Below are 11,737 nucleotides of genomic sequence, written 5' to 3' on the forward strand. Positions count from 1 at the left end.
AAAATGACGTTGTTGTTTGGCACGCGACTCATCTGGATTCTCCCATGCCAGATGAAATTTCCGGTGCTGGAAAACTCTGTCTTACAGTCCCATGTAAGACAAGTCGCGTGACGTCATTGACGCGCGCCTTTTATGAATGAATCGCGTTCTTAGGATGACGTCATTTTTCCCTTATGAATGAAGTCGTATTTTCATACGCTACTATAAGAAAAAAGTGCGTAATATATATATATCAGTTTTCATAATTACTGTTCCGAAAATATTTGACATGTAATATGCAAGAAAAAGAATCAAACACCGGCTGTTGGTACAGACGGGAATATCTAGCTCTCGGGTAACTGTTTAGCGGAAACTCGACGGATATTCCGGTCTGTACCGGCAGCCGGTGTAAGATTCTTATAAACCGGTGGTTATTTAAGTCAAGTTGCAAATATTACAATTCTCTGAACAAAGGTCTTCTCTCTTTTCTCCTTCTTTTTTATTTTAAAACATTCTTCTTCTTGAATAACAAACTTTTATAAAACTTCTGTATATCCCATATATACATGTATACATTAAACCGTATAATCTTCTCAAAGCTATACGCCGACGTTGAACTAAACAGTGAGATCACTTGGAGTTACTTGTTTGAAATAAAATTTAACGAAGGTGTTTTCTTTTGACCAATTTGCAGCGTTGAGAATTGGGACCAAAAGCTCTTGTAGAATGTGCTGTTTCATATTTATGTTTATTTGCATAAGCCTCTTGAATAATTTTAAGAATATATGAAGCCAAAGTTTGTGAAGAAGCTACATTTATTGTCAGAAATTAACTTGTTTCATCTTTACGTCTGCAGGATTCAGTTCTTTTAAGACAGATAGCATGTGCTCTTCTTGGATGGTCTTAAAAGCTGGTACAAATTTTTTTTGCTGACGAATGGCCAGGTTTATCCTGTTTATCCAAACCTTGTCTGATAAAAGTTTCCCCATCTGCCTTCACAGAAATAGCTCCTCCTTATGTTAACGCTTGAAGGTCGCTGGCTCTCCTGAATGTCGTGATAGCTGTAAGAAAAACAACTTTATATGATGTCTTTCTCAAAGGTTCAAAAGGAAATGTTTGTAGCGCACTGTCACAATAGGGACTACGATGGGATACCAGGCCGACTACAATTGCTATCTAAACAACCAACAACTCAGAACAGAAAAATATATACAAATTTATTTACAGAAATGAATATTTATAAATGAAAAATGATTATATATGATAAACTACTATGATAAGTCACTGCGCAAACAAACACTATCAACGTATCTCAGTCTATTTCTCTCGTAAAGTTTCTGCCATGATGTATCAATAAAGTGGTGGCGTTGTTGAACAAAATTCGTCACAATGGCGGGCGTCTTGTATAAAATCTTATCAAGCGTAACTGTACTTCCTACAGTGTTGGCACAGTTGATAGGATCCTGAACAAGGGCATGCGTCACCCTTTAGCCATGGACATACGTGTGGAGGGCCCGTGTCATCTTCGGGTGTGTCCTCAAATAAGAAGCTACATAGTATAAAACATGGTAAGTTCCATGATAATCAAACATAAGGGTATAATAAAGTCCCTTGGAAAAGACTCGACCTTTGTCGGTTTCCAATAAAATAACGTGCTTCTTTGAATAAACAAAATGTCCACTATAGTACACCATACATTCCGTGGAACAAAAATTCAATCACATCCGCATAATACTGCGTTGCAAATATATTCAAATATACGCCACATAATAACCACCAATAAATAAACGTCTTCCAAAATCATGCCACTGAAGATCCTTCTCTAGAGATACGTTAGTTTTGATACGTTGTATTTACTTATAACAAAACTGATGATAAATGAAATGAAGTAAGATTATAACGAAAATTAAATTGATTGAAACAAATCATTACGATACTGCAGCATTTTACATAAAGTTACACAAATACGGTAGAACCATAATAAATTATTTATGAATAGATATATATATCTATAAAATATTCATGGCTCCTATCCAATTACAATATAATTAAAACTTCAATTAACATACATCAATTAACATGTCTCGGTATAAATTTGCAATAGTGAAACACTAGAATAAAAAGAGTTTTTAAAATTTACTCTGCAAAAATTTAGAAAATTTAGAAAACAATAAATTACTGCCAAATAACTAAACCTGAATCAAATAAACTATAATTCTAATAGAAAATAGTATTTACGAAATAGCAAAAATTTATGAACAAAATCACTAGGAAATTAAATTTACCTTGTACAAGCTGTAATTTTATGACAAAAATAATTTGTCTGTCACCGTCATAGTGACCTGTATAACGTCCAGTGCATTGCAATATGTCACTTAAAATTTAGTCAATATATAGCAAACTACTGAGTACTGAGCGGGAAAACAAATCGTGCAAAACATGAAAAATCGATTTGCACGAAATAAAGCTGGGACGGCGGGAAAAATAGTTATGTAAAATAAAGGCCCGTCCTTCAAATACAGACATAATACAAATAACTGGTTCATAAAACAAAAATGTAACTTTCTTATTACTGAAAGGATTTTTGTGAAATAAACGGCAAAATGTTAAAATTGAGACATAGAAATTTATGCAAACCATAAAAATACTCTAAATAATAATTTCACCCGAAAACTCTAAATTAAACAAAAAGATGATGCAATCTCACATCAATGAATATAGAGTAAAAATGAGGTTCGGCGTGAAAATATAATGCAATATTTTACAAACGTACTTTCACTTTGTGACATTTACGCCCCCCTTTAAATAAGAAAATTGATAAATTTTCTTTAAATACAACAAAGTGAAAACGACAAATTGCAAAAATGTAAGTAGAAATACTGTACACCATATTCATAACCACCATAAATACTACACTATACTCTACATTATACCCTGCTTAAATAATCTGCACCTATGTTTTCTCTACCTGGGATTGCTCTAATCCTCATCCTGTATGGCTGCAAAAGCAAAGACCATCTCATTATTCTAGAGTTACTTAATTTTGCCTTGTTAAGATACAAAAGCGGCTGGTGATCTGTCTCTAGAATAAATTCCTTACCAAACAAGTATCTGTGAAATTTAGAAATTGCCCAAACAATACCAAGGCACTCCTTCTCTATTACAGAATACTTCTGTTCTCTTGGTAACATCTTTCTACTGGCATAAGCTACTGGAAATTTCTCCTCACCTTGTTCTTGAAGTAATACAGATCCTAATCCACAATCAGAAGCATCAACTCTGAGAATAAATATCTTGTCTAAATCTGGTAATTTCAAAATGGGCGGACCGGTCAAACTAGCCTTAAGAGTCTGAAAAGCCTTTTCCTGACTTTCACCCCATTCAATACGATTTGGTTGAAACTTTTTTGTCAAATCGGTCAACGGAACAGCAATGGCGGCAAAGTTAGGGATGAACTTCCGGTACCAAGACACAACCCCTAAAAATTGCCGGACTCCTCGCTTAGTTGTGGGTCTCTCGGTCTCCTGAATTGCCTTGACCTTACTGAGAACAGGTTCAATGGACTTACTACCTCCTATCATATGACCTAAACATTCCAATTTTTCAAAACATATGAAACACTTGGACGGTCTAGCAGTAAGCCTAGACTCTCTTAATTGGGTAAATAACTCATACAATGCATTGATATGCTCTGGCAATGTGACTGTATAGACCAAAATATCATCTATAAAACTATCTGAGTGATCTAGATCTTTCAAAACCTTTCTCATCAGTCTACAGAATGTTGCAGGGGCATTGACTAAACCAAAGGGCATTTTCCGGAATTGAAAAAGTCCCGACGGGGTTTCAAATGCGGTCAAAGGTTTTGCATTGTCAGACAAAGGAACTTGCCAGTATCCTTTACTAAGGTCAATTTTCGAAAAATACCTGTATTTTGATAATTTCGAAAATATCTGTTCCATATTGGGCATCGGTTCCGCATCAAATACCGTGCATTTATTGATCTGTCTAAAATCAATACAGAACCTAATCGTGTTATCCTTTTTCCTGATAAGGACAATTGGACTAGAAAACGGAGCATTAGAAGGTTCGATAACTCCCAACTCTAGCATTTTATCAACTTCTTCCTTTACTATCTGCTGTGAGTGAAAAGGAATAGGATAACCCTTAGTCCTTACCGGTTCTGACGTAGTCAACTTAATGTCATGCTGAACCAATGGCGTAATTCCGGGTATATCTGTTAAAACATCTGAAAATTTCTTTAACAAGGTTGCAATCTGAGTCTTACAATCGGTTTGTAAGTCAGGATTGACCTGAACATCTTTATATGTCTCTGAACCTTTCTTCAATGGACATAACAATATGTCACTATCATCTTGGTAACTTGTTTCTAAACTATCATCTTCCTCTAATCTATCATACCCATTTTCCGCTTCTACAACAGCTGCACTTACCTTTGCCAATGCACCTCGTTCTGGTTCGAAATTTCTTTCAACATACTCCTTCAGCATATTGGCATGGAAAGTTTTGATCTTATTGTTACCTATGTCTATCCGATAATCTAATTTGTTCACGACCTCGGAAACTACAAATGGACCTTTCCATTGTAACAACAACTTATTGCGTTTTGTAGGTATAAGAACCAGTACTTTACTTCCCTTCTTAAAAGTTCTATCTCTAGCTTTTCCTGTTTTAATACTTTTCTATACCTAATACTGCTCTTCTCTAACTCCTGCTGTGCTATCTTACATGTACTTTCTAGTCTTTCTTGCAAATCAACTACATACTGATAAGTTGTCTTAACTTCGTCATTCTCTGTTTTTCCTGACCATAACTCTCTCAAAATGGTAATTGGACCTCTAATGCTACGTCCATATAACAATTCAAATGGCGAGAATCCTAAACTCTCTTGTGGAACTTCCCGATACGCAAACAACATAGCATTCAAATTCTTATCCCAATCTGTAGGTCTTTCACTACACATCCGTTTCAACATCTGTTTTAAACTACCATTAAATTTCTCCACTAAACCATTACACATCGGATGATACGGTGTAGTTGTTAACTGTCTAAGAGATAGCAACCTACTAACCTCATTCATAATCTGTGAAGTAAATTGTGATCCACAATCTGTAAGCATTTCCTCTGGAACACCTAATCTACTATACATGTCAACTAATGCTTCGGCTACTCTTTCAGTCTCTATACTAGGCAATGCAATTGCTTCAGGATATCTGGTAGCATAGTCTACCATGGTCAAAATATATCGGTTCTTCCTATCAGTCATAGGTTCGATCGGACCAACAATGTCAACGGCAACTCTCTTAAAAGGAGTATCAATCAAAGGCATCTTACCTAAAGTTACCTTACTTATTCTACCTTTAGAAATAGAACGTTGACAAATATCACAAGACTGACAATATCGTCTAACCTCTACAAGAACACCTGGCCAATAAAACTCCCCTAAGACTCTATCACTTGTCTTCCTAATACCAAGATGTCCTGCCAAAAGCGAGTCATGCGCTACTTTTAACACAGTCTCCCTAAGATCCTTAGGAACTACTAACTGCCTACTTACGTCACCATTTCCTGCCGTAAACTCTCTAAACAACATCTTATTCCTGACCTGAAACTTCACTTGCCCTTTACCTCTACAGTTTCTAACAGTACCTTCCTCTGCTTTCTTTCTACATCCATCTAATGTACTATCTGCCTGCTGCTTCTCTACAAACTCTACATTAGTGATGTCTAAAATCTGTGAAGGAACTTTAAGTCTTCTATGAGCTTTAACTTTACTCTGCGATCTTGTTTCTACTGCTGAAGCTAACTTACCAAAATTTGGTTCTACAGCACCCTCTATGTTACCGATAATTACATCATTTGTAGGATTATCTACACATAGTGCTTCTACAGTACCCCTGTAATACGGACAATCAAGATCAATTAACGCCATTTCTAATCTGTGCTCACTACCATCAATGTACTTACATCGTCTGGACTTCCCTAACAATTGATTTGCATTTACCAAATTCCTTCGTACTATGACACATGTACACCCAGTATCTCTCATTGCAACTATAGCTTTACCATTACATATACCTCTAGTTGTCGGACATGAATTTATAGTAACTGTACCCACGTCTTCAAAGTCCCCAAGTTCTATCAAACTACTACCACTATCTGATCTCGGCATCGAAATTTTCGAATCTGCATCCCTATTTCTTCCTCTACCTCTACTCCTACCTCTATAACCTCCTCGCCCTCTATTACCCTGATAACTATTATCATTCTTACTTGGATTCATTGAGTTCGGTTCTATGTCTTCCGCTGCGTTAGCTTTATTTGTAGCCTTATTTCTACAGAAAAATGCTGTATGCCCTAAACGACCACAATATGTGCATTTATAACCTTCATACTGCTGAGATGCTCTACCTCTATTTACCAGTCTATCGTTACCTCTTTGCATACGATAACTACTACCTTGATTTCTATCTACAGGTCTACTCGGCAGTGCATAAGGCTTAGCTCTTTCTTTAATTCCATGATTCACTACATACTTCGGACCTCCTCTAGTCTTGGCAAACAAATCTGCATCTTCCGCTACTTCACGGGCTGAAAACAACTTCTTACTACTAAGGTTCTGATATAGTTCTCTATTGCAGATATCTAAAAATTGATCCCTTACTATGAAGTCTAACAACTTTTCATAAGTCTTCTCCACCTTACTCAATCTTAGCCAACCATCTAAGTATCTAGAAATTCTAGCTAGGAACATCACAAAAGTCTCATTTTCACGGGGCCTTTCAGTCCTAAACTTCTTCTTATACCCATCATCAGTCAACTCAAACTGCCTTAACAAAGCATCTTTCAGCTTATCATAATCCGTCCTATCTTCTAATGGAAGCCTATCAAATACCTCCCTAGCAGTACCTTTTAACCAAAACGGTAAGTTTAGTGACCACATTTCATGTTCCCAATTCTGAGCAGACGCATAAGTTTCATAAACATTCAAATACGCATCCATAGAATCAATCTTTTCGTCAAATGGAGTCATTTTAACCTTAACCTTACCTACACTCTTCTTACCTAACATATCTAAAATATGAAAAACAAGATCAACAAGGAAAGGTGGCGTTCAATGAACGCAACCCCCATATGACCCAGCAACAAGAACCAATGGCAAGGAGCCCAGGCGGACCCCAAACACAAAAAGGACAGGGCAACGACACGTTAATCATTAAATGATAAATAATTTGTAACTGATTAGGAATTCAAAGAAAATAATAATAGGCCCACAAAGGGGAAGGGGACAGGAGACCGGGGGAAGGGGGGGGGGGGTTAATCAAAGAAATAAACACTAGAGGCAATGGGGAAGATACTTACCGTAGACGAGAAAACAACAAGGGACACAAGCAAAAGTGTCACCAAAACAGTATGAAAAACATAGACATACATCTGAGGAACACAGTGGGGCGCCGCCTTGGAACGGTCAGCAGCATAATAATGACTGCTGGGGAGTTTAAACCGGTTAATGGTGCACCAAACCTCGCTCTTAGCCCCACCATGTTCCTATAAACGAGACAGTGTAAATAAAATGAATCCCCGCCAAGTGAAATTCTAACAGTTGTCATGGTTACAAAAGGTTAAATAAGTAAAACACTAAAATGATCATGTAGAAACATATAAAAGTAAACCCAATGACCATAACAAAAGTACTCAATGTCCTAAAGGAAGACAGAGCAACAAGAAAATCACCTACAAGGGCCCGACGAAGCAAGGCAGAAGACGAACATTAAGACAATTCAGTCCCAAAGGGCTTTACGAACTATCCATCATAGAGTCTCCCACTTGGTCCGTCAGATGCAATCAAAAGAGGAAAGCGTAGTGTCCAACTGTAAAAGGGTTGAACACTAAACATGCAGTATGTCTTAAAATAGTAGGGTCATAACCTCTTTTAATAAAACGTTTAATAATTTTAGTAAAAACAGCAGAAAAATTACCATGACCCAAAATCTTACGAAGTTTGTAAACCACATCGCCATAACTCTATCTTCATCTTATATTCTGTATCTAACTTCCTAGCTTCTGCTTCCTCCTTCTCTCTTTCTAACTGACGAGCATAATCTAACTTCTCCCTTGCAACCCTAGCCTCATTACTTAACTTCTCTTTTTCCATTCCTATCTCTATTTCTAACTTCTCCTTTGCAACCCTAGCCTCATTACTTAACTTCTCTTTTTCCATTTCTATCTCTATTTCTAACTTCTCCTTAGAAATCTGGAACTCATAATCTAACTTCTCTTTTGCTAACCTAGCTTCTAATTCTAACCTATCCTTCTCAGCTTCTAAACGTTCCTTCTCAGCTTCTAACCTACTATGTCTTTCTTCACGCTCCCTTGCTTGCTCCTCTTTAACAAAGTTTCTCAAAGCCTCATCTGTATACCCTAACTCCTGACCTACCTTCATCAACTCATTTACACTAGTCATCTTGAACTTATTATGTATATTTCCTACACTGTAACACTACTACAACAACAACTTAGGATACAAGTAAAATCTTACCGTGAGGTAGAACAATGATATCAAAGTATCATTAAAGGGTAACACTACAACCCTTAAACACAAAACGCTATATTCACTAAGTGCAATCTCGGTGCACTATAACACTACACCTCAGTGTAACACCATATAATTAAACGCATTTATCACTCTAGCGCTATAATCAAAATGTACCGTCACTGTACACAGTACTAAAATAAACAATGTATCATATATTCTAAACACTATACCTCACCACTACAAACACTAAGTTAAACTCATCCAAGTATCTCACTAAGGTTGTATAATAATAATCTTAAGTGTACAGTAGACAGTAGGCAATAATTAAAACTGTTCAAACTACTTTAAACTTCAAAGTCCAAACTACGACCCAAAACTCAATGTCGCGTAGCACTTACCCCACAGTGCAAAAATATAAAAGGTATACGGCCAGTTTCAATATACTACAGACACAAAGTAAACACAAAGTAAAATTGTAAATGACACAATAAATTTAATGTTCACCTAGATAACAGACACAGTTTCTTTATCTAGAAAAAGTACACAAGGCGGGTAGTACCTTAAATTGCAGAGTGTATGTGTGTATATGTGTACTTCCGGTGTTTTACCGAAAGGTCACTTTCAGATTACAAAACTGGTGGTCTCATCATAAAGTGACACCTAAAAGGAGGAAAATGGAACGAACTCACCCTAAACGTCCAAACGTCCACTGTCGGGTCTGTGTGGCTGTTATAACCTCTCAGCTGGATAGCTGTCACGCACACAAAGTCCGTTTCATTTGTCACGGTATCAATCTGAAAATGTTAAGAATTTATAATCACACTAAATATAAAAAAAATAATTAAAAGTGATACAAAATTTAACTACCTTTAAGTAAACTAAATTTAACTTTTAATTGTAAATAAAACTTTTTACTTAAAATAAAAACCAAAGTTTCTAGTGTTAGCTATATAACCTAGCTGCAGTAAAATGAGTGTGTTTGTTTCAAATAACAACTATAGTCAACCGGTATCCAATCACGTCGAGGTCACCAAAATGTCACAATAGGGACTACGATGGGATACCAGGCCGACTACAATTGCTATGTAAACAACCAACAACTCAGAACAGAAAAATATATACAAATTTATTTACAGAAATGAATATTTATAAATGAAAAATGATTATATATGATAAACTACTATGATAAGTCACTGCACAAACAAACACTATCAACGTATCTCAGTCTATTTCTCTCGTAAAGTTTCTGCCATGATGTATCAATAAAGTGGTGGCGTTGTTGAACAAAATTCGTCACAATGGCGGGCGTCTTGTATAAAATCTTATCAAGCGTAACTGTACTTCCTACAGTGTTGGCACAGTTGATAGGATCCTGAACAAGGGCATGCGTCACCCTTTAGCCATGGACATACGTGTGGAGGGCCCGTGTCATCTTCGGGTGTGTCCTCAAATAAGAAGCTACAAAGTATAAAACATGGTAAGTTCCATGATAATCAAACATAAGGGTATAATAAAGTCCCTTGAAAAGACTCGACCTTTGTCGGTTTCCAATAAAATAACGTGCTTCTTTGAATAAACAAAATGTCCACTATAGTACACCATACATTCCGTGGAACAAAAATTCAATCACATCCGCATAATACTGCGTTGCAAATATATTCAAATATACGCCACATATAATACCACCAATAAATAAACGTCTTCCAAAATCATGCCACTGAAAGATCCTTCTCTAGAGATACGTTAGTTTTGATACGTTGTATTTACTTATAACAAAAACTGATGATAAATGAAATGAAGTAAGATTATAACGAAAATTAAATTGATTGAAACAAATCATTACGATACTGCAGCATTTTACATAAAGTTACACAAATACGGTAGAACCATAATAAATTATTTATGAATAGATATATATATCTATAAAATATTCATGGCTCCTATCCAATTACAATATAATTAAAACTTCAATTAACATACATCAATTAACATGTCTCGGTATAAATTTGCAATAGTGAAACACTAGAATAAAAAGAGTTTTTAAAATTTACTCTGCAAAAATTTAGAAAATTTAGAAAACAATAAATTACTGCCAAATAACTAAACCTGAATCAAATAAACTATAATTCTAATAGAAAATAGTATTTACGAAATAGCAAAAATTTATGAACAAAATCACTAGGAAATTAAATTTACCTTGTACAAGCTGTAATTTTATGACAAAAATAATTTGTCTGTCACCGTCATAGTGACCTGTATAACGTCCAGTGCATTGCAATATGTCACTTAAAATTTAGTCAATATATAGCAAACTACTGAGTACTGAGCGGGAAAACAAATCGTGCAAAACATGAAAAATCGATTTGCACGAAATAAAGCTGGGACGGCGGGAAAAATAGTTATGTAAAATAAAGGCCCGTCCTTCAAATACAGACATAATACAAATAACTGGTTCATAAAACAAAAATGTAACTTTCTTATTACTGAAAGGATTTTTGTGAAATAAACGGCAAAATGTTAAAATTGAGACATGGAAATTTATGCAAACCATAAAAATACTCTAAATAATAATTTCACCCGAAAACTCTAAATTAAACAAAAAGATGATGCAATCTCACATCAATGAATATAGAGTAAAAATGAGGTTCGGCGTGAAAATATAATGCAATATTTTACAAACGTACTTTCACTTTGTGACACGCACTAAGAACTTTAGACAAATCCCATTCGGGCAACAACTTTGTGAGAGGAGGTCTTAAATTGAATACTTTTAATAATCTGATAACACACGGATGTTGGCCAATAGGAGTGTTATCTACTGAAGGTAAAACTGCAGATAAAATAGAGCGGTAACCCACTGTAAACCTTTATTGTACAGATCTGATAAAAACTCAGCACAAGTATTTAAGGATGCTGTGAAGGAATCAATATTCTTTTGACGACACCATATCATAAATTGTCTTAATTTACTGGAGTAACCTTTCTAAGTACCAGTTCTCCAGCTGGCTGTAAGAAGTTTGAAAAAACCTTTTTCTCTAAACTGTCTGTCGATAGCAACCATGGATTTGGATGACATATGTGAAATTTTGGTTGTTGTAACAGATTTGTAACCAATAGAAGACATAACGGTTGAGCTACCGACAGATTCAATAAATCTGGAAACTATGGTCGTCGTGGCCAGAATGGAGTTATTAGAATCAG

General features: G+C 35.7%; 1 protein-coding gene across 2 annotated transcripts; it reads right to left on the bottom strand.

Annotated features, from left to right (window-relative positions):
* Nucleotides 1-1,179: 1,179 nt before the first annotated feature.
* LOC132747699 (uncharacterized) lies at nucleotides 1,180-11,199 on the bottom strand. 2 transcript variants are annotated; one of them, XR_009628299.1, is made up of 3 exons: nucleotides 10,733-11,199; nucleotides 9,226-9,994; nucleotides 1,180-1,528 (listed from the first exon to the last, which is right to left on the bottom strand). XR_009628299.1 is itself a non-coding variant. In XM_060737558.1 (2 exons), the coding sequence occupies exon 1, from the start codon at nucleotides 7,031-7,033 to the stop codon at nucleotides 4,565-4,567; it is 2,469 nt and encodes an 822-aa protein (XP_060593541.1). In that variant the 5' UTR covers nucleotides 7,034-7,050; the 3' UTR covers nucleotides 1,180-1,528; nucleotides 2,265-4,564. The 2 variants fall into 2 exon arrangements, 1 of the variants encoding a protein (XP_060593541.1); XM_060737558.1 differs by lacking the exons at nucleotides 9,226-9,994; nucleotides 10,733-11,199 and adding an exon at nucleotides 2,265-7,050.
* Nucleotides 11,200-11,737: the final 538 nt, after the last annotated feature.

The sequence above is a fragment of the Ruditapes philippinarum genome, unplaced genomic scaffold (genome assembly GCF_026571515.1).
Source record: "Ruditapes philippinarum isolate M1 unplaced genomic scaffold, ASM2657151v2 ctg1911_1_1_1_1, whole genome shotgun sequence".
Taxonomy (NCBI): domain Eukaryota; kingdom Metazoa; phylum Mollusca; class Bivalvia; order Venerida; family Veneridae; genus Ruditapes; species Ruditapes philippinarum.

What these genes read in the sequence shown, in the direction of transcription:
- LOC132747699 (XM_060737558.1), bottom strand. Translation starts at nt 7,033, where the DNA reads ATGACTCCATTTGACGAAAAGATTGATTCTATGGATGCGTATTTGAAT.